This window comes from Neltuma alba, unplaced genomic scaffold, assembly GCF_004799145.2.
Source record: "Neltuma alba isolate B1F8T4 unplaced genomic scaffold, ASM479914v2 tig00005554_pilon, whole genome shotgun sequence".
NCBI classification, from domain to species: Eukaryota; Viridiplantae; Streptophyta; class Magnoliopsida; order Fabales; family Fabaceae; genus Neltuma; species Neltuma alba.
The window spans coordinates 1-24,590 of record NW_021634155.1 but is presented as its reverse complement, the minus strand read 5'-3'; the positions used below and the strand labels follow the sequence as shown (position 1 = coordinate 24,590).

General features: G+C 32.5%; 1 protein-coding gene and 1 pseudogene across 2 annotated transcripts; one reads left to right on the top strand and one right to left on the bottom strand.

Moving 5' to 3' along the window:
• Nucleotides 1–2,181: 2,181 nt before the first annotated feature.
• On the bottom strand, nucleotides 2,182–5,978 carry LOC114748001 (uncharacterized). Of its 2 annotated transcripts, none has more exons than XM_028936355.1 (4): nucleotides 5,639–5,978; nucleotides 3,923–4,629; nucleotides 3,755–3,838; nucleotides 2,182–2,608 (listed from the first exon to the last, which is right to left on the bottom strand). In XM_028936355.1, exons 2-4 carry the CDS (start codon nucleotides 4,617–4,619, stop codon nucleotides 2,499–2,501), a joined length of 891 nt encoding a protein of 296 aa, XP_028792188.1. In that variant the 5' UTR covers nucleotides 4,620–4,629; nucleotides 5,639–5,978; the 3' UTR covers nucleotides 2,182–2,498. The 2 variants fall into 2 exon arrangements, with proteins under 2 accessions (XP_028792188.1, XP_028792189.1); XM_028936356.1 differs by having other exon boundaries at nucleotides 3,923–4,625.
• A 2,212-nt stretch (nucleotides 5,979–8,190) lies between these two features.
• LOC114748000 (mitochondrial succinate-fumarate transporter 1-like) lies at nucleotides 8,191–11,330 on the top strand (annotated as a pseudogene).
• Nucleotides 11,331–24,590: the final 13,260 nt, after the last annotated feature.

Sequence of the window (24,590 nt, the reverse complement as noted above, 5' to 3'; positions counted from 1 at the left end):
ACCCTTCTCGATGTTTGTCTAACCGGCTCTCTATAATATATTCAAGAATATATTCAAGAACTATATTAAACTTCAACACATAAACAAGGTTCAGTCTTTTTGGTCTTATATCACAAATCGACATCTACATCAACACTTTCTCAAAAACTAAAAAACAAATAAAACAAAGCCATGACAGCCACAAAGCAAATTGGAGTACTTTCATCTTCTTCTTCCCATTTCTAGCTGCAATTTCAAAATTAGCTTGCCTTCTTGCCATCTTTGTTAGTTCTTGATATGTAAGACCCACCTCTGCTCCTAACCGTTCACCCTCAACTCTTTTTTTCAGCCTTAAATTCTCATCATATAATGAATCTATATGATTCAATAGCTCAGTAATCGATTCAACAGATCTCTGACCCATTTCATTATCATGCCAACTAAAATAGCCGCAGCCTCCTCCCTGTCAAGTTCAACCATCCACCATCAATATATTTTGCAAAAATGAAATATATTTTGTCAGTCTAAACCAAACCAGCAATTCCTTAAGTCTTTCATGTTTGCTTTTGAAGCTAATGAATTTGATAAGTTCCAAGTAAATAATAATTATAATTTTTTAACAAACGTACAAGCATGTCAAGATTCAACATAAATATATTCGGCAATCGCAAACCCCTCTACTACCAAATGTACAAACATCAACCAATTTATAGATCAACTTACTATCAATTTAACTTACTTGGTTGTATTTTCGGCACCTGTAAAACCTTCTGCCAGGGTTCTTCTCACTCCATGCTGTCCATCGAGGAGCCATTGTACCACAAAAACAGAACCTTCATACTCGATCTCTATTCCAACTTGTCTGACCAAATTAATCCTTCTTTTGCTTGTTGCCGTCGAATCTGAGTTTGATTCACCCATCAGATATTCAAATGCAGAAGTGGGGCACAAATAGATGAGCAATGTTTCTCAGATTTCAACGAGTGCGGCCACTAACATAGAGGGAAAAACAAGTACAAACTTCAATCGATTTGGTCGGGGAAGAAAATTTCACACCACAGGGATTACGATTTGCTAAAGACGAAACATGGAGAAGAAAAGCCTACTTTCATTTTCCTCTGCGAGTCCTTTCACCCCAGACGCAATATTTCAGAGATAATATTTAAACAAAACAAAGGAATTAACAAGAAAAGCCACGTCACCTGTTTATTAGACATGCCAGGTTAGATTATTTTGGTCAAACTTGTGCTGACTCATCAATTTCCAAGTCAAAGTAACAAATCTGTTAGCATGGGATACCAGTACACCATTTTAATTACTTTGAGGGCGAAATTGCACCATAAATTATTTTAGGCCACTGGGTGTGTCTGGAAAAATATCTGGAGGTGCTGGGTGCACCTTAACCCTATTTTTTAAGCTTGGAGACATACCTTGATTCTAGCAAGTTTCAGAAATCCAACTCATCTAAATTTTTCGTGTATTAAAAAAAAAATAGCACTCTGAATGAGATTGCTTCAAATAAGAAAATAATAATATACTAGGAAAAAATTCTTTTCTTTTCAGTGACCCTTAATTTGATAATAGGTTGATGTCATGTTTCATAGATATAAAAAAAAAAAAAAAAATCTCAATTCTCCTTTTGTATTGGGAAAGATTACTAGATATTGGCATCATAGAGTGTTGGGACCTGGGAATAAGTCGTGATGTTGATGGCTATAATGCATAGATGATGCAATTATTAAGCTAAATTGCGTAGGAAAAATATAATTCAAGAAAAAATAATGGCTAGAATAGAATTTTAAGTAATGATTAGGAAAGCAAATATGAATAATTGATGTCATCAAATGAAGAGGGACGCCAGCTTGCTCCTTAGATAAGAGTGGTTAGAGAAAAACAGGATGGTAGGGTTCGCGTGTTGCATAAAAGCCCACGTAATAAATTGCATGGTTTATAAATACAATTTTACAGTTTTTCATTTTTCATTTAACTTTGCCAATAATAATGTTACCCCTTCATTTAAAAAAGCTGCACCATTATGTTTATGCAGCGGCTATATTGTATATAGAGGAGCCAGGTGTCCTTATTGTTGGCCATCGCAGCAAGGAGGTGCCTGAAGTTTGAACTTTGATATGTATATTTTGATTTTTTAAAAAAATTAAAATAAAATTTGGCATCCCAACATTTTCCAATTCTTCATTCACATTCATTGGTCACATAATGCACATCTATTGAAACATGACTTACAAATGAAATTTGCACAGAATTGACATTTTAATGAACAACAATGCAGGGTAGCCAATCCTATAAATAAATACACAATAGTAGCAGCCAAATCCCCCTTTTTCCGCTTTTGACAGCCAAGGGCCCTTCATAATCACTATGAAAAACCCAGCATGTTAACACCAGATAAACAACAGAACAACAATCACCAACTTTACCCAGCACTCACTAGAAGCAAGAGAGCAGAAAGATCATAAGGAAAAAATACAAAGATAATGAAATATGTAATCAAGCATTCCTTATGTTGATGCCTTCTTCTCTGAACTGTTGTGATTATCTGCTGGTGCTTTGAGGTTTTTCAATGATTTTCCCAAGATATTTAAAACAGCAACCCGCTGCAATTCTTTAGCTGTCATCAAAGTTGAAAACGCCAGAAAATTTATTAGCACCCATTTTAATAATATATGTGATGTTTACTACCATTAAAAGGTACTCCTTATTGTCCTAATTATAGGGCACTTCTAACTACCTCGTCAAAACTAAGGAGTATTAAAATGGTTTAAAAGTGAAATAACTTTCTAAATTTATCCCCATTTAAAACCATGAATTATAAAAAAAAAAAAAAAAAAAAAGTCCTAGGTAGTTGTAAGCAATGGTCATTTTTGGAGAAATAACTAACCATTGCTCCACTTTCTCATGCAAAGTGACCAATATATGGAACCATCAATTTGTTCTAGAAGGTGAATACTATATGGGATCGGAGGCAGAAAGTAGCAGCTGGTTGCTTTTTAGTTGGATAACATCGAAGGCAAGCTAATTTTCAGCTCTTCAGTATCTCAAAACACATACTGTGCTGATATAAAATGTAAATTGGGAGCTGACTCTCTCTCTCTCTCTCTATCTATCTTCGTTTACTCTCTTTGATAAGAAAGCATGCACGCAAAAGTTTGGAAATACTAGTAGGTGCAACTTTGTCCAAATCAATGTATGAAGTCTATAATGACCACAATAAACAATTTCAGGTAGGTTATTCATTTTCAAGGGCCACAATGAACAAAAAGGTCAATCTGCCAAAGATTAAACACCTTAGAATTCCTATACATATAAGGAATAGCACTAAACATCTGTCATATTTTTAGGAACACCACATTAGTAGTTATGTGATGCGCAAGTGAACAACATTCTGGCATTCTGAAAATAAAAATACAGAACAAAAGCTATTAACTTTCGTCATGCGTCTACCAACACGGGTAGCCTTCGATATTAATCATTGTCAGCAGATGCTGGAGGAACGTGGTAGTTAACCCATTTAATTTAATGTCATAATTTAAAAATAAACTCTTGGCCATTTAAAATTTGAAAGAGACATCAAACGATGAGTTTATAGGCATGGCAGTGATTGAATGACATCAAATGTATTCCAAGGCCAGAGGATTTTGAGCTAACACTTAATGCACCACTCCATGCCAATTGCCTCGCCCAATTTAGCAAACAAAATAACTATCCAGCCGATAATGAATATGGAAGAAACAAATAAAGCATCAAGTTTCATTACCTTCCTCCAGGGAAAGCTGAATAGATCTCTTTTCCAACTCAACAGCATGTCTACTGAGCTCAATCGAGGAGAGTGACTGAAGCACTATCAGACAAAGGAAAATATCAGGTGCATAGAATTTAAGAATGAAAAGCACTTTAAGGCGTACTCTCTAGGTAATAAGCATACTTTGGATATATTCTTCTTGGTCAGATTGGTCCAATTTCCTCAAAAACATCTGCAATTGGTGGTATTGATCCTCCCAGTGTGCATTTTTTGGTCTTGTTGTATTGCCAATAGCAGGACCAGCAGTTGCAAAACTGGACTCTACTGGTGCTAACCGCATAGCAGAGTTTCCAATTGAGAAAGGAACTGAAGGTTTACCAGATGAGCTCACAGAAGAAGTCATTGGAAAAGGTGCAAAAGCAGGAAAACAAGAGACCTTTGGCTCCTTTATCTGAGATTTTGGTTGAGCAGTCTCATCTTCACCAGGTTGCCTGGAACCTGAAATTGGACTATAGGCACTACTACTCGGGTTCCCACAAGCAGTGCTCTTGCCCAAGTCTGCTTCAGCTTTTCTACGTACATAAACAAGATGTCCATTTCCAGCATTATTGCCTGGAGATTGGGGGTGATTGTGATTCATTGGGAACTCAGAAGAGGGTCTCTTGGTGCCTGAAACTCTATTAGAATCAGTACAGCGGCCCTTCTCCTTTAAAATTGAGGAGCCTCCAATAGAGGCTGAAACTGTGACCCTATTATCATTCGGCAGCTCTCTCAATGCTGTCTTCTTCACTGTAGCAGTCAATAGCTTATCACCTGGCAAACCTGTTTTAGAGCTGCCTGGACCAGGCTCAGTTTTAGAATCTACACTTTGTTGGGCCATTTCTTGCTGGCTTGATAAAAAGCCAAGATAGTAAGAAATATGAAGCATGGGGTCAACAGAATACACGTCAGATGTTGAATTGTTAGGTAACAATAATAAAATTATGAAGCCAACAAAGTCAATATAATGCAAAGAAACGGGAAATCCTATAAGACATCAGTTGATGCTTTTTCAAGGGAGAATGGGAGATGGAAAAAATGAAGGCTTGTATTTTTGATCTCTCTAAATTCTTTATAAAAGTAAACTTGTCCCCTCCCCCCCTTGGGTAATTAGATTGATCATATCTTATTATTAATTTGAGTGAATTGGGAGGCGAACGAGTGACGGGGGCAAGGGGTAAAGAGTGGGCTGGAAACTACTCCCTTACCCTTAATGTGAGATTACAGAAATGCTGATTAGGCCATCCGTTTTAGTGACGTGTTACTTACCCAGTACAAATTATCGACCAGGTCCCCTAGTATTAGTAACCATTCCATCTCATGCTACCCTTAAAAAACCAAAGTTTCCCATATCCCTTTGAAATTATGGTTATTATCAGAAACAGGAGCTAAAAACCAGGTAGGCTGAGTGAGATTGAAAAAAGAGGGAGCGGGAAGTCGTTGATAAAGCAAAGGTGAATTTTGATCAAATAGTCTGCAATGCAAAGCCTTGAGCTATTGCCTCTCCTTCTAATAAAACCAGTTAGTTCCTTGATGACATGAATCTGTGTATAACATGTCAAATGAACATATAACCACTTTCCAGTAATATCAATGCATCTACCAGCCACACAAAAAGAGACTTGTGAGATCGTTCAAAGTCAAAATTGAACGACATTAACCCTGAAGAGCAAAATATCGACAATCATAAACGACATTAGTTTACATTAGATTATCAGACATGCTATTTAAGGAACATGGGGGTCATTATATATATATATATATATAATCAAAATGAAGAATCGCAAACAAGTATTACAGTGATGAGCATTTCCCTCTTTGTGAAGGGAGATTCATCGAAAGATGACAAAATTAGAATACCTATTTCATCCTTCCACTTGGCAATATCTTCGTGACCGTCGTCCGTGAGAGCTGGGTTTAATGTCTTGCCCTTGCTTCCTAGACGACTTCATGCAAAACACCAGAAGAATAAGAAGATGCGGCGAAGCAACCAACGAAGCGGCAAAGAAGTCTGGCTGAGCAAGGGAGAAGAAGAACGACGAAGAGGGCGACCTAGCGCAGGAGCCACAGAGATCGAATGATCCCATCCTGTAAGCCTTGAATCCTACCCGTCCAATCCATCCAAGCACGCACGATGAGACACGTCATGAGGCTTTTACGATCGCATCTGAACTGTGCGTCTCGATATACTCCTGATCGTCCATTCAATTTACATACTTCCCCGTCGAAGTGCTAACCCCCTCCGCAACGCAAAGGCTTGGTTCGGTTCAACGACGGAAGGAGAGGTTAATTAAAAGAAAAAGAGTGGAAGAGAAGGCAGGTCATAGTTTGTGTTAGTTCGAAGGGAAAAGAAAGGAGGAAAGATTTTTTGTTTGGTTGATAAGAAGAGGAGAGAAGACATAATTATAAATTGATAAATATATCATTATCTCTATATTTAGACTGATTTATTTTTTTATTACAATATTTATATCAAAATTATTATTTCTTAATTTATCAATTTAAAAAAAACCAATTACCTCACTTACATGTGATAAAAAAAATGATAAAACTAAAAAAAATTAAAAAATATGATACAAAAGTTTAACATTCTATCTCATTAATTTTATAAATATATGTATTAATATATATGATATGTATATATGATATAATTATAACAAGAACGTTATGATATGTATATATTAATATATATGCATGTTATATGAGATTATAATACACACATGTTATGATATATATATATTAATATACATGATATGTATATATTATATAGTTATAGTATATATATTATTGTCAAATATTATTAGTGGTTAAAAAAGAGAAAAAAGTGAAAAAATTTTTTTAATAAAATAGACAAACTTAGAATGTTGAAAAGTTGGAATGGGTAGTTTGATTAATATCAGATATAATATTTCTTTTCTCTCCAAAAAACCTTAAATTTAGAAAACAAGTTTCTTCCTTCTTTTTTATTTATTTTTTCTAACCAAACACACTTGTCTCTTTCTCTTTCCTCTCTTCTTTCCCTTCTCCTCAACAACCCTCCAACCAAATAGAGCCAAAAGAGCTCCGAGCTCCGTCGTTACCCATGGTCAGGCCTCTAAATTACCTTCATGCCTTTGCCTTTCTCAATTGAACTATTTCCCCATTGTTGGTGCTTCTCTGTCGTATTAAATTTCATCGATTCTCAAAATTGCTTGTCTGACTTGAACTTTTACTTGGCTTAATTGCGACTTACATGTGTGATGTTATTCTAAGAAAAGCTCATGCAGGGCCTCTGCTGGATGCCCTTCCCTCAGTCGGAGGGTTCTCTCCATGGGGGAGCCGATGCATTGAGCATCGCCTTTCCGGCATAGGCCGGCTGTGTGTGTGTGTTTCATTTGGGTGTGTGTCTGAGATTTCTTGGTGGCTTGGTGGTTTGGGGGTAAGGTGGATCGAATCATCGAAGGAGGGATGGTGGCGGAGGGTGGTCGGCGTTGGGGTAGTTCGGCGGTAAGGGGTGAATGGCTGGTGAATGATGTGCGATGGAATGTCTTGGAAAAGCATCAACTGATGTTTATAAAACAATTGTCTCTGTTGGGCTTCATATTTCTTACTGTCTTGTAAAGATCAGTTAGGCAGCATGACCAGATCTGGTTAAGCTTACTGGTCCATCTTGCCGCAAGCATTTTGAACTTTCAGGATTCTCTTCCTCTTTAGATGATATGTAGATGAACCTGATTGCCTTGGGGGAAGCTTTCCCGCCAAACTCAGCTAGCAGAACGTTGAAGGTTCATTGTTTTAAAGGCCTCAAATACCGGCGGCCAGGATTATGACGAGACCTATGGTTCAGATGCAACTTTAAATACTTCTTGACGTGTCTCTCTGTGAGTGGTCTGATGGGATGGGATACTAGGATATTAAGGTTCGGAGGGATGAGGAGAAAGTAGAAAATTATCTAGTATCTACTGTTAAAATAATATTTTTATGCCATGTAGTGCAGGTGAAATTGAGAGGTGCACATTCAGTGCTCATCACCTGACAAGCAATCTAGATTTGAATGATCCAGATTTAATATTATTAAATAATTATTTTAAAATAAAAAAAATTATATTTTTAAAGAATGATAGTTAAGAGATTATTTTTATTTTTTATTCTATACTTATTAAAATAATTATTTTTAAAAAATAAATATAAATATAAATATAAACTGTCCAAATCAGATCAGACAGTCCAGATCTAATAAGCATTGAGTGCTTATCAAAATTGATAATCACCTTATATAAATCCGAAATTGAGATGAGATCCATGTTTTTGCAAGGGCAATGGAATTGTTCCCGAATTAAAAAAGAAAAAATGGTTCTGCCATTAATTAATTATTACGATAAAAAGTATGCACTGTATGCAATAAAATCTATGGCTATGGTTACTTGGTTAGTAAACTAATAATCAGATGCGCCACGACTTTCCGTACATGGCGGCCTTGTTGGTTCATAATCGCGCTGTAAAACACATGTCCGTCTCCTCAAATTTGTGTGAACATTCGCCTCTCGTCTGCTCCGTTCCCCGGAAGCCACTTCGTGTGGTTGTAAGGACCCTCATTTGGTATTGCTTTTTCTGTGTGTTTAATTGCTCCTTTTTGTCGATTTATATACTCACTCCTCTTGATGATGTTTAACGCTAATCAGTTTACTACAGTATCTGGGGTTCTGACGAAAATTACCTTTTTAATTCTCAAAGAAAGATTCTCTGGGTTTTAACGTTTGCTAAGCAAGTTCCGTTCACTGTGGGGTTTCAGATTTCACGGGGGACGGAGTTAAATCTCACTTTTCGGCGTCGACAACAGTGCAGCTGAGATCCCACAGTACGTTTTTCTTGTTCTGCGCCTTACTGTTTTCATAGATTATTTTTGTTCTGTTAATACTGTTCACACAATTCAACTTCTTTAGATTTTCTTGGGCTATCAATATTCTCTGTGGAGGTGGAGGAACAACCCCAAGATTGTGTGTAGAGTTTTACATGCATCAGCTTGCAGATGTCAATTATTGTTTTGGTGGGACGAATGCCAAAATAGCTGTTACGCATGCATATCACAAAAAGAAAAGCGATTGTGTGTTCGAGTTTTATTTTCTTTCGATTTTGATTTCTCCATTTTTGCCGTATCTGGTGCTTCATAGATATTAGGTCACATGTATGGGATTTATCGATATTTTATTTGATATCATTAGGCTTCTAGCGTAATAAAGCGAACCTCTATCAGTCATGAATCAAAAAGATGCTGTACAAGACAATCCCAAATCGTGTTCGAAGAAAGCAATCCCACCTTATATGAAAGCAGTTTCTGGCTCGCTAGGAGGTGTTATGGAGGCCTGTTGCTTGCAACCCATTGATGTCATTAAGACCAGATTGCAACTTGATAGGTCTGGAAACTACAGGGGAATAGTACACTGTGGTACCACAGTTGCTCGAACAGAAGGGGTGCGAGCTTTATGGAAGGGATTGACACCCTTTGCTACACATTTGACCTTGAAGTATGCACTGCGAATGGGTTCAAATGCATTATTTCAAACAGCATTTAAGGACTCTAAGACTGGGAAAATTAGCAGTCAGGGGCGGCTTCTTTCTGGTTTTGGTGCTGGGGTCCTTGAGGCTCTTGTGATTGTTACTCCATTTGAGGTTCGTGCTTTTATGCTTCTATTTGTCACTGACAATTAGGTCATACATTTTCGATTTAATTTGGTTACACATTGATTGAATTTAATTGCTGCTCGAATCGTAACTTTATGTAATTAATTTTTGCTGTTGCTGCTTGAGATTAGACTTTAGCTTGAATTTTCATGTTGGAGCTTATTGGCTTGTTTCTGGATTTTTGACATTTTGAGGAAACTTCGGTTTGCTGTGAATGTGAAATACGTTAGATTGACACGGATTTTTTATTCGTAGACTTGCTCTTCTTTTCTCTTTTGCAAATTCAAATGGGAATCTTGCAAGGTAGAATTCCACATCCTTCTTGTTGCTTTTCTCACTTAAAACAATTCTGCTGATCTTGGATGGTCTCGTTCTTGGCAACTGGTTATCTTTTACACAATAAGCTTGCATATGTTGTCTAGTATTGGGTTTAGTGATGTCTCTATCACTCTGCAAAGACCAGCTAACCAGCATGACTAAATGCGGATCTGCTAGTCCGTCTTGAGTTGCCGCAAGCGTTTTAAATCTTCAGGATTCTCTTCCGCTGGACTATTATTCTTTTTGCTCCCATTCTGATCTGAAGTTTACGGGTTGGGGAAGTGGGGAATGATCAATAAGAAAAGAAAAAGGGTACTGGACTACTGATCCTCACTTTCATCCCTCTTCTTGTTGTTGCACCTGTTGTACCTGACAAGCATGTATTCATTTTTCTCATTCGCATTTTCATTGCTCCCTTGAAGTTGTGTCTTGCATTTTTAATTAGATGAAGTAAAAATTAAAGCTTTTATAGGTCATGTCAAGCTAGATGGTTGGGCCCAGAAGTTTGCTTGTTGGGATTAACAATGATGATGACATGCTGCTTGTTTTCTGGTTGTCTGCAGCACTAGTGATCCAAGATATTTCTGTGTTTTGTTTTATAATTGTTAATGATATGCAAATTAGCGGATTTAATCTATCTTGGCCACTAACATTATCAACATCTATGCATTGACTGTCTGTGGAAAATGATGTAGTGGTTAACGTTGGTAATTTAGCACGATCTTGTTGCAGGTGGTGAAAATCAGATTGCAGCAACAGAGAGGCCTAAGTCCTGATCTTTTGAAGTACAAGGGACCTGTACACTGTGCCCGAATGATTATAAAGGAAGAAGGCCTTTTTGGCTTTGGGCTGGGGCTGCTCCAACTGTAATGCGCAATGGGACAAATCAAGCTGCCATGTTTACAGCCAAAAATGCTTTTGATATCCTTTTATGGAAGAAACATGAAGGAGACGGGAAAGTCCTTCAACCATGGCAATCCATGATCTCTGGATTTCTTGCAGGTACAGCAGGCCCTATCTGCACTGGCCCTTTCGATGTAGTGAAAACAAGGCTAATGGCTCAGAGCCGAGCGGGAGGTGAGTTGAAGTATAAGGGCATGATCCATGCCATCAGAACAATATATGCAGAGGAAGGGCTTCGTGCATTATGGAAAGGTCTGTTGCCTAGGCTCATGAGAATTCCACCTGGCCAGGCCATTATGTGGGCTGTGGCTGATCAAATAATTGGTTTGTATGAGAGGAGATATCTACATAGTGCTGCATTGTAGGTACTTCTCACATTGTCTTTTTGCCGGCTCTGAACCATGTCAATTTTGTTGCTATCGCATGCAGATGACGATGTTAGGGTTTAGGCTTCTAACCCGAGATTTATTTCTTTAATCTCTTGAATTTGATGGGTGACACTTGGTGCCTTAGAAAATAATTTTTAGCTGGGAAAAACAATCATATTTGTTAGAACTAGCGGGATTGTAGCAAACTGAATCTGCCAAAACGCTTGATACTGTTGGTGTACTCTACAAAATATGTTTCTTGTCAAGTTCTTGCTGCCTCTATTTTATGGATTCCTGGACTAGTGCTGTTCACTACTCTGGTAGGTCGTTTTCTTTTATTGTTAGGAAAAACTTGTGTCCCTATTTGAAACCCATTTTACAGATGGCAATATCCAGAATTCAGTCTCAACCATGCCCCAAAAAAGGCTGAAAATCCCAATCTCCATGCGGGCTGATGTTAAACTACCACAGAGGGCCCATTCTGATAGGTCATGCCTTCTTTCTTCTGGGGGGTGCAATTCTGATGGGCCATGCACAAGACGAGAAAAAAGTGCGTATCAAGTTTTTAATAAGGCCCAAGAACGACATTTTCGTCGTAAGCCCAATTATTAGACAGTTCCTTTAGTTTAGCCCAATTTCTAGACAATTTCGTTAATCTTGTCCGGTGTGGACACATGTATTATATTTTTTGGGCCGGTAGAACACATAAATTATTGAACTTTACCAATAACAATGAGTTGAATGACTAACTGGGATTGATTTTAGCGAAAAAGATTAATCTCATTTACTACTCAACAGTGTTTTAAATAACATTGTCTTTAATAAGATGTGCTTTGTAAAAGAGGGGGTGGGGGAACAAGTTGAATGTGTTGGATAAATAAAAAATTATTTTCCCATTTCTATTTTTTTAAAAAATTAAATTCTGTTTCTTATTATAAGAGACATTTGATGCTTATAACATATTTTTATATATAAGAGACTTAAAAGTTGTCTCTATTTTTTTGTATTGATTTTCTATTTTATCCCTATTTATTTTGTCTCCAACTCATACTCTCTCTTTTCCACTTCTCTTTCTTTTAATAATTTAATTGTTCTCTCTCATACCCTCTCTCCTTATTAATGGGGGCATTGTTGGAAAAAATATTATACTTTTTACACATTAATTGTCCTCAACTAATTTTAACTGTTTTTTTAATCAACATAATTTGATTATTTGTCTCTTATAATAAGGAATGGAGAGAGTACTGAATTATTAAAAAAAATTCACTTTTTTTTTTTCAAGTATGGCTTGCCGTGCCAAACTAAGCTGTCAACTGTATAACCTACTCTTTCTATTAAAAAAATATTGGACTTTTCAAAAATTGAAATTAATACTTGAATGATTAACCTGTCCCATCAAAAAAAAAAAAGGATTTACCTGATAACCTTAAAAATAAAAATGAATGAATTCTCCAAAACACTAGTAGTAGTTGTGCTTTCAGATGACAATGTCTGGCTTATTGAAATCCAATAACTTGTGGCTGGGTCCCTATCAGGATTCAATAGCTTCCATTAATAATGCCCAATTAATTTGGTCTATCAAATTAATGTAACACTCAGAAGTTAGAAGTCAGAACAAGACAAGGATACTCTCGAGTCAATAACCATTCCACCCAAAACCAATAACTCCAAGTCAAATGACGTATTTAAGTTGTGATTGCAGCGTGAAGACCATTTAATACACAAAGACTATTCAAATACATTATCTTTGATCTTTAATATAATATGTATTTAATGGGTTGAATTAGATTTTAAATATAAGATCTCAACCTGTCTTAATGTCTGATCTTCCAAATGTATAATTTCTCCCCCTAAAATATCCATTTTAAATGTAAAATTTTCTCATCAGAAGGTGATTTCAATACGCATGATTAAATATGATAATTTTAGGAAGTCAAAATAATTTTTTATGAATAAATAACAACTTAACTAATTTTTTGAATATCTTCAAATTAGTTATTTAACTCTTATATTAAGAACCGGAGGTGTCTGATCCAATCGTTCAAAGAAGAAGTGGTTGGCAAGTGAAGAAAAAACGAGTACTGCCACTAGCTCTATAGTCCCTTTCCCTGGTTTTCACGCTTCGTTCAGTAATTCACCCTCTCATTCTCACTTGACTGAGCAAAGTCAATTTTCTATGCCTCTTGAGGTAGGGTTCGTGACGCAAGCATGAAGCGTAATGAACTTGTAAACCATATTTATATGTCATGTCTTGCGCTACTCAAGCACCAAATATCCTTCATTGTTTTCTCACCACAATAATTAAATCCCACGTTTTCAAATATTATTGGCTAAAAAAAATTGTCCTTTTCATCTTTACATTCAAATATTATGAGTCTACCTCATCTTTTTTTAATATATATATATATTTCCTTTTGTATTTATGCAAAGTCTAAATAAAAAATTAGTCTGACTCTTTATAACTTGTATAGTGTACAATAGGAATTAAGGGTTTTACCATCTAAGCAAGATGGCAAAAATCTCTTTAAGCAATACTAAGCTATTTGAATAAGTTAGAAAGAGCGTTTACATGCTTTACGATATAAATTTTTTCTTGCATATTTATTTTATATAGTGTAAAATTAATTCTTTATAATTAATTCAAGTGAAAATTTTGTTGTATACACAATCCCAAAGCATTAAAACTCTTTGTAGCTTCTGAGTCTATGTTCCGTTGATACCTTTCCCTACAGAACCAACCTATTTTTCCCTAAACCGTATGAAATGCATATTTCAATTATAGAAGGGGAGAATTACAATGAAGTTTTAAAAAAGAAAAATAATTATTAAAAAATCATAATAACAACCTAAACAGTTTGAGAATGACAACATGTGGGACTTGTTTTGTAATTTCTTTTCTTTCTTAAAATTTCATTATAATTCTCCGGTTATAAAACCCTTCCACATGGTCTATAATAAAACCTTTCTGTTTGAAGTATTATCTTTTTTCCTCTTAAATATCCTCTACTCTTGAACTAACCTTCTGACTAACTACACAACTTTTTTCCTTCTAATCAGTGAATTTTATTGAGGAAAATTTCAAAAATATTAAGTTACTTTGATCAATTTCCTCAATTCATGTGAAATTGCAAGACTCAATTAACTACTCAATGTGAATTAAAAAAAAAAAAAGGAGATAAATCAAACTGAAGAGCCTAACTTTGGGAATTAGACAAAGTTTCGTGGATCATCAGCATACGAATCAAAGAACCTAAAAGGGATAACAAGAGGACAACAAAAACAGAGTGAAGTTAGGTGCAATTTCAGGGGCAAACGTCACCAATTTAAGTACTTTGCACTCATAGAATAAATAGGGCCAGAGGCTCTCAATCTGCAGGCACATTCTATCATCAATCACTTTATTTAGGACATCAGGCCAGTCCATGAACCAAGTTGAAGAACCTAACCTAACTTTGTCAAGAGGACGACAAAAACAGAGTCAAGTTAGGTACAATTGTATGGCTAAATATCAGATTCAATATCTAATGTAACTTTTCGTGCAATTCTCAGTGAAAATTTATCAGCGTCGAACTAGCTGAGGCAATAGTTTAAGAATCAGTACTCAGTAGTGTGAATTGAGATCAATTTGGAGTCAGACTGGTTATAATTAAAATAATATGATTAAATTAAAACATAACATATTCATGTATAATCCTAAAACAAATGATATTTAAATAATAACAAGAGATTAATTCATAGGTAAATAAGATATTGATGTATAAACCACACATAATCAAATAAAACATTGTTACTAAAGCACAGCTATAACATAATGTTTTCTTTTTATTTTCTTAACTCAAAACGATGTCGTTTCAAGTTTAATAGGAAGAGAAAGAAATATAAAATTTAATTCGATCAGCTCATCTAAAACTCTTAACTGTTACCAGGGAAAAAACTGATTTACTAGTTCACCAGCCTGACCAAGCGAAATAAGTTGGGTTTTAATATCATCACAAACAACGCTTTTCAATAATTTAGAGAAATGAAAAGATAATTAAAAAAATCATTGATTATAATATAATTAACCAAAGGATGTAGAGAGGATACACTAAAAGTTATAGGGAAAATTAAAAAAAAATTAATCATTAGAAAGTCTAAATAATAAATGAGCAGCATAGATTGGGCTGTTATTTCTTGTTTTATAACTCGTGGTTGCTTATTATAAACCTTTTGGGTAATAATTTCTTTTTTAATTTCAGGGATATTTTGGTAGAAACTAACCATAGTTTTAAAAGTAATCTTACAGTATACAAATAAGTATGTAAAAAAAGTTTTGTCTCAATCTTTATGAAAGTATTTTTTAAAAGTATTTCTGACTTTATCGAACGTTCAAAATTGGTTAAAGAGGGCCATCTAGCACTGTGTCCTTGTAAAATCAATTGGATGAGCCTCACAGTTTCCAGTTACATTCAATCATAAACATATGGACTCCATTAATCCACTTCATTAGGACCAGCCAGCCTCCTTTTTCTCCAATAAGCTCCCTTCTTTACTTGTATTCATGGGGGACCACCCTGCAACTCAGCATGCCAGATCCTCGCTTATTCTTACGACATTCACACGTTACAATGACCTCATCATCATTTATATTTATATAATACCACCTCCGATCCTAATTATAAGAGCTAGTTGAGTAGTTTGAGAAGATTAAAAAAATAATTTAAATTAATTATTTATAATAAATAGATGTTGTTTTTTTCTAAAATATCTTTGCTAATCAAATATATTGACTAAAACTATCATTATTAGAAGGATTACTTTGAGAAAAAAATGTATAAATATGAGAGACAAAGCGGATTAGGGTCTTATATTTAAGATCAAAATAAAAATAAAATAAAGTCTTAATTAAGGATCAGAAGTAGTATATATAAAATAAATAAATAAATAAAAAAGAGAATGTAATCTTGAGATAAGATTGAAGAGAGAAATTAAAAAGTCAAAGTCTCAAGAGTTTTTGGGTGGCAGCTCGTTGTGGGGCGAAGAAGGAAGAATATAATGCACATATAAAGCACAAGAGTCCAAGTGCTTTTGACGTCAACCCATGAGAATGCCTTCGTCTAATTATAAATTAACCAAGCCAGAGTAAATAATTACATTCACAAGCTCACTCTCTCTCGTCCTTATGTAACCTATGATGTTTAATTTAGTTAAAAAAATATAACCTACAACATTAATTTAAAATACACACACATAACAAATACGAGGATACAAATTAAATTAATTAATTAATTACCACTAGGATTACCCATCACCAACTCTTATTTTGGTCAAACCCATCACCACCTCTGATCCATCATTGATTCATGCTTCATATACTTAAGTATTCTAGCCTCTTGTTTTTTCTTTTCTTTTTTGGGTAAAATTCTAGCCTTTTTTTTAAAATTCATTATTCATACATGAGTAAACCCTTTTCCTGGGATAAAAAAGAAATTACGAGTTTGAGATATCAAGATGAGTATCTCACCCGTTCTAGTTTTTTTCCCTTGTAAGATATAAATAAGGAAAAATCGTAAAAAAAAAAAATATTAAAAATTAAAAAAATTACATATAAGGACCCATTCACAAAAATTGTTATCATTTGTTTATCATTGAAACCCATACTAATATTGTAATGGGTTCCTATTTATAATTTTTTTATTTTTAAAGTCTTTTTTATGATTTTTTTAAAAAAGTAACAAATATAAAAAATAAAACTTATTTTTAAAAATACCTTTATTCATGGAGAGAGTATAAGTTAAAAAATTAATACAATAAGATTAACCCGTAATTACTGGAGGAAAAAAATGAAAATAATGGTAAAAATTCTAGACAAATTACTAACATCTTTAATAAATAGGACTCGGATGTTACCAAAATAAATAAAAATAGGACCAGGCTATTCTTAATTAAGAAAATTCTCTTCTATATAAAACCGGAAGGAGAATTATTTAGATGAACTAAAAACCAATTTTTAGAAATATCTATTAAAAATGAATGTAAATATCAACCTTGACATAAAATATACAATTTATAATAAATCATACTTCTTACTCATTCTCTAATACATGGGTTAACCTAATTAATATTATGTATATATCCAAGTAATAAATTCATGAATAGGTTTATTAAATATAGATATGAATATTTTTGCTCATCTACAGAGCTATGAACTCCAATGACTAACGCTGCGTAAGTGGTTTGGTAATTTCTGAAATTAACTATAAATGTTGAAGTCACTATGATGCAAGCATTGTTGGCAATAATATAGCACAAACCGTGAATGGATATGCTTGAACAATTTATTTTAACTCTCATAAGATTTTTTTCCTTTCTTTCATAAGCAATGAACTTAGATTGATGAAATAAAGTTTGTGCTTTGCCAACACTTTTAATTTTTTTTTTAAATGCAATCGTGATATATATTATATATATATATATATATATAATACGCTCACAGCTGTACAAGAGTATAATTTTTAAAGTAAAATTACCCGTACCTAAGGATAACATATTTTTCCTCAGCAAATGACATGTTTTGATTTTTTAAATATAATTAGTGTTACTTGAGAGAAAAAGGTTCAAATGGGATAATCTAGGCTTAAATGAAGCCATCTATTTAAATTTAATATAGTGTAATTATATTAAAAAAATAACGACAGTATATTTCAGTCCAAAATAATAATTATTATTATATAAAAAAGTTAAGCACCTCTGTTAATAAACTCTTGAAATAACAATGTTGACGATAATGATGTATAAAATATTAATATTGAACAAACCTCAGGTTGCAATAATGATGTCTGTGGTTTGTCAAGAAGATAATATTTTAAGGATTAAAGTGTTTTCTCAGGCTGTTGGAAAAAAAGTGGCGGAATTGAAGTTTGCTTCATTTCAAGTCAAAGGAAAAATCCTGATTGCTAATGGCTTAACTGCACGGGCTTGAAAACTGTAATTTGTTTTTTTTTTTTTTTGTGAAAGAAAACTGTAATTTATTTAGCAATGACGGGACCAAACTGAGCTGGTTGTACCGGAAACCCATCACCTAGTCGGTAGCAAAAACAAGTAATGAGCACGACCCCGTATAACCCGTTTAACTCATCCTATTTGACTAATAAGAGTTGACACATTTGTTAAGGAGTCGGTTTATAACTCATAAAGTTATAAGTTCAAATCCCGCTGCCGATATGAGGACCTTATTAATGAGTGATCTATAAATACTTCTGTAAATACTCTCTGAGTTTGGAAGTATATCTGACCCTGACGAGCTCTCAAGACCCAACTCACATAAACTTTCTTTATAAAAAAAATCACCCGATTTGAAGAGTTAAACTAGTTGTATGTGTGTTTTTTTAAAAAAGTTATTTTAATGCTAAAAAATTATTACATTAATCACACTATGATGTCAATTTGTTAAGGGAATAGTAGGAAAATTTGAAAAAAAAAATGATTATTTTGTTAGAGATTCAAGCTATTAAATTGATATCTAATCTTTTAGATAGTTTGATGAGAATTTAAATTATGTTTTAATTTTTTTTATTTCTTATGAGTTTGACTTGGAGTTAACTTTAATTTGATCTATTAATTCTTAACCCAGTGCCTCGATCGACTCAAAGCCTGCGGTTTTCAGTACTTTGCTATGTTAATTATTTGTTTGACAATTTAACCTCACCACGATGCTTATATATGTGTAAGTTTTAAAATCATCGTCTTCTTATAATTTTATTTTATTAGTGGTTTTATATTCGCATGAAGAATTAATTAGTAAATGTTATCTTTTTTATATTATCTCATGATTAAAATTTTTTAGTAGATATAATTAAAGTTTAATGTAAACATGTTTTAATCAAACATAATAAAAAATTTTAAAATATAATAAATTTAATAAGTTTATTTATATTAGCTTATCACCATTATCATATATATAGTTAGGCTTCCAATTTATAATTAATTTAGATATGTGTGCTATTATTTTAATATATAAAGATATGTTGATGATACATTAATTTAGCTTTTTATATATTGATATATCACCTGTAAATTTGAATCTTTTTTTTAGCCAAACGGTAAATTTGAATCTGAATTCACGATATTTTGAAAGCGAGAAAAAACAGAGACTCATCTCCGGCGAATTGTAAATTTACAATAAAACTTTCAATGGCATTAATTTTTGTCATTTATTAATATATTCTACAAAAAATATTATCCTATGATTTATTAATTTATTACTTTACAGTGACACTAACCTTTTAAATTTTTTATTATTTTAGATCACAACTCACCTCAACTCTTGCGTACATACCTGAGACCTGGAATCTTTGTAAATTATTTGAATTTCAGAAAACATTAATTATTAGTAATCATATCAACTGATAGTAAATAAACATTATATTTACAATACTTACTCATTTTATTTTTATATAAATATTAATACATAGATAATTATTTCAAAAGACGGAAATCGCAAAAAAAGACTCTGGATTTGAAAAACGCAGATAGAGACTTGTGACAATTTCACTATGGGTTTTGACAACTTCATGACATATTATTATTGTCAAAATCCATAGTAAAGTTATCACGAGTCTATCTGCGTTTTCAAATTTTAGAGTTTTTAATTGCGATTAAACATGATTGGTTAACATTAGAAATTAACGGATTGTATTAGGAGAAAAAATTTAAACGCTTCTTTGTATCCTCGGTTCTTCTCTTGTATTATTATTATTGTTGTTGTTGTTGTTTGTTTAACCTATGCTTTCCTTCACTTTCTAACCGAATAATTAAGTTCAATAATATTCCTCCTTAATCATTTTGTTGCTTCCCCTTCTCAAGCAAAGTTCGATAGCAAATTTGACTACTTAATTCATTTATCTAATATCCTAATTAATGAGAAATAATTTAATTGAGTAGGCTATCGTCACTCTTTTTGTTCATGTGCGAAGCAAGTTGCATAAGATCATCTGCTCCCAATATAAATATGTATATATGTATATCAATTATATAAGGAATAAAATATTAATTATGTCAATCCTTTTGGAGACTAATTACATTCGATGCTCCTCTTTTCATTTATGCTTGATTATCCACATTATTTTGACATAAGCACGCAAAAAAAAAAATTCTGTTAATTTATTTTATTTACATTGAAGCAACTACAGTTTAAGTTAATGTCAAACTTCATTTAAAATTTTAATAGATATATAAAAAAATTAAATCATTTTATTTTTTAAGAAAATATATATTTATAATATTTATATAAAGTGTGTGTGTTGTATAACTATAGAAGGCTATGTGTATGTATATTAATTATCATAAGCATAAATTGTACAACTCAATGTAAATAACAAAATGGTGAGTTTTATTAATAAATGGGCATCATAAATATCTTAATTATAGTGTTCGGTACAAGGAGATTAGTCACTACTATCAGTAGTGGATACCTTGTGCTCAACCAAAAAAAAAAATTCTTAATTATAGTGTTAAACATATTTATATAATATATTATTTTTTGCCAACATTTATATAATAAATTATATAGAAATATATAGGCCACATACACATTCAAAATAAGGAGAATATTTAATGTGATGTACGTATAGGTTAAAAAAATTAGCATATATGTGTGTGTAATTTGTTACTAATGGGATTGGCCCTAATGAAGCAGGTTAGTTTATCATAATGTGATAAAATAAAGTTTGAACTTTCAGGAGAGATGCTTATATTTAGTGTGTAATAATGTCTGTAATATGATTACTTCTAATAAAAACATACATATACTTATGAAGGGAAGTATGTGTAATTGTTTCAATTATAATCTTCTGTTTGACCTTGAATAACGTTCTGAGTATTATAATTATTAGAAAGCAAAATACCGTTGCTAGCTCTAATGATAACGATATGGATGAATATTTGTCACACTTGTGATTTAAAAAACTCTTGCCATACTAGAATCTCGGTCATTCAAATGTTATTTTTTAAAATTTAAAATCCTATATTCTCGTGATAATCAAACTCTCTTAAAGAAAGACATACATTAATGTGATTAGTTGCACCTTATGGTGTTAATTAATTCTGCAACTAACCCATAGATAAGATGAAGCTTCCCTCATCAAGTTGTGTTCCTAATCCTTCATATATATAAATATATATAGAATTAATTAAGGATTAACCTGAGGTTTGTCCGAATTATATGCTTTGACTTTGTGGTCACCAGCTGAATCCATATTTTACCAGAATCTGTGTGCCTAGAACATTACAATACCATTATCAGGTTCTTGCAAGTGAAAAACCAAAACAGTTTAGCCCACAACATTGTACCCAACATTCATATGCAATCATTAATGTTTCCTTGAGAACTCATAATTATTTTAGGTTTGAGGACAATAATGATTCTACCGCATGTGTCACGGGTTTGAATCAGCCCCTGAATTATTAAATTATTTAGTTGCAAAGTAATTATTAAATTAAAATTTAATTTGGCCCCTCCAACCCATCAGATTCTTCCTAATGCAACCATGTACAAGACTCGGAATCCAAATTACATTATAAATTCAACGACAGTGCTTTATATTGAACGAAACATGTGTGCAGCTTAAAATTTAATTTAAAGGAAAGGGATGAATAATTTAATTATTTTAATTTACCCCCAAAGTACGTGCATGCTTGGGAAATAAATGGAACAATAATTATTGCAATTAATGAATATACCTTGGAAGCTTCAAATAATATATGTGCTCTTTTTTATAATCATGGGATTGTTTTGCTCGATCGATTAGATATGAAGATGACTACCACTCGTCCTCAAGCTTAATATAATAAAATTCCATTTTTGTCACTCAACAATCATTTGTTCGCATTAATATTCGAATCAAATAATATATAATGTTGTGTCCTTAATATAGGAGTACAAGTGTTTTTCAGCCTTTGGAATAACCTTCATTTTCTTTTCAGGCAAAAAAACAAATCTTTATTCCTTTGTTGATGCATTGACTTGAGATTTGGTATTAGTTAGGGGTGACTCTCCAAATATGATTTTTTTATGCAAAAAATTTGAATTTTTAACCATAATGGAAGAGATAAATCAAATTTCTTTCACTGGAAACTAAACTGCCCTTCAGAACACAATATAATTTTGGATTGAGACATATCCAGGATCTTAAAATATTTGTCAAATGCGTCCAACATTTTAAAGCATTTAGTGGTGCGTTTAAACAGTCTTAAGTCTTTTTTTAGATGCGTTTAGCATCCAGATTATTTTATAGTTTATTTATCATCCTGAAGTAACTTTTTCAAATGCGTCCAGCGCTCTGAAAATACTGAAAATTACGTTTGGCTTCAGTTTTAGTACATTATTCATGAAATATTTATTTCTTTTTTATTTATATATATATATATATATATTATAAGTCAATTGGAAAAACATAGGATTCAAGTTAGGGAAGCAGGTAAGAAATAGGAGAGGGCCATGGAATTCGTTCTGCACACTTGGATGACTATGATTAAGTTGACAAAGACTAATCAATTTACGTACCTCAATTGAAAAATTAATTGGTGGTATTGTCTATTGGGAATAGCCCATAGTACTACAATTTCGATTTTGAATTTTTGTGTGTGTTTGGATTCTAAGTTTCATGGTATGCACATCCGATGACCTAGGAATCTTACTTACCCAATTGTCATATATTACCAAAGTCATTAGGAGACAAAATTATTAATTGCATTTTCAGCCTGATTGATGCCGAGACACTTTTGAATTATATGCGCAGACCATAAGTCAAAAAAATAGTGCCTGCAGAAAAATCATTTTAGCTTTTTTTTTTACAAGGAATATGTCAGAAAATAATTATTTTTCAGTTTCATTTAATTTACACGTCAAACTGATGTAATTAGCTATTTATAAGTGGCAGTAACCGGTGACTCCTTATTTTTCTTATTTGAAACATGTATGTATTTCTCCCTCTATTGTTATTAATACTACCTCTAGTGCTAAATATAAAAATTAGTTCGGGATTTGGATTTGGTTCTAAATATAAAGACTTTCAATTCAATTTGTTTTTTAAATTTATAATATTTTCTCTAAAATGTCCATATTAATTGCAAGGGGTTCTACCAAAAGTAACTCCAATATACATGATTAAGTAGAGTGATTTAGAAAAGTCAACACATATTTTTTAATTTCACAAAATTAATTATCTAGCTTTTATATTAAGAACTAATATTGATATTACTTGGATTATTATTGTTAAATATAAAATTTGATTAATGGGGATTGAGTGAGTTTAGTAGTAGAAAGAGAACTCCGTTATGTATGTATAGTATGATAAATCAAAATTAAATCTATGTTAGAAGAAATATCAATATTTAGTGCTCCAGTAGTAACTCAAACACATCTAATGAAAAAAGTATGTGAGGGCATGCAACTTGTCATATTTACAAGCCAGATAAAAAGTTGTTGGACAATAAATACTTCTTGAATTAGCATATTACTCTATATATATTTTATAAGGATTGTAAAACTAAAATGTCTTAAAATCTATACTTTAAGTAATGCTAGCTATTATTTAATTAACCACTTAGCGTAAGTCACTGAGTGTCTGCCTACATTATTATTTAGGAATTAATGTTGCTCACTCAACCAAAATAGTATATGAAGAATTGTTTAATCAAGTCATGGATCACTCTTAATAATGTGAGACAGTACAAAAAAATAAATATATATACACGTACATATATTATGTACATATATAGAATCATGTGTCGTAAATGTGGGAATTAATTAAAGGAGTCCCACTGAGGGAAGGAATATAATTTAAGGGTGGTGATGGAAATTGATAGGTTAGCAGGAATTTTAAAGATGAAAAGGATGAGAAGAGACAACAAATTAAATCCTCCATCCCCATATTCTCTTATGAACGATGATTTCCATATCTCTTTTATTTATTGCGGCAGATAAATTTCTCCATCTTCCTCTCTCTCTCTCTCTCAAATCTCAATCAATTCGTAGATAAGAGTTCTACACAATCTCAATCCAATATACACTATATATTTGTATATATATGTACGTATATATAAGAAATACAACATGCTCATAATCAATAAGTATTGGTCCAAATGCTATATATATGCCCATATATCCCATGCTTTGGTTTCAAATTTTGCTATTTACATGAAGGCTTTGTTAATGGATAAACTTTTATAAATATTACTTCCTCTCAGATAAATAACCAATACAGGAATGTTAAGAGAATTAATATAATTTAGTTATTTGTAATAAAGTATGTTAGGTTTTTAAAAAATAATTTATAATCAGTTGTAGGGATATTTTGGAAAACAAATTATTAATTTGAGATATAAAATTGATTGAGATTTTATATTTATAATGAAAGTAATCTTCTTGTCTACTTAGGACTAAAGGTAGTTAATATGTGAAGTCTGTCTCAAATTTGGTGAGCCTATGAAAATCTGAACTATTTACTTTTTCATTAGGAAACAAAAATCCTTTTTACTTTAAAATAAAATAAATGTACATATATTAAATTAGTTTAATCAAA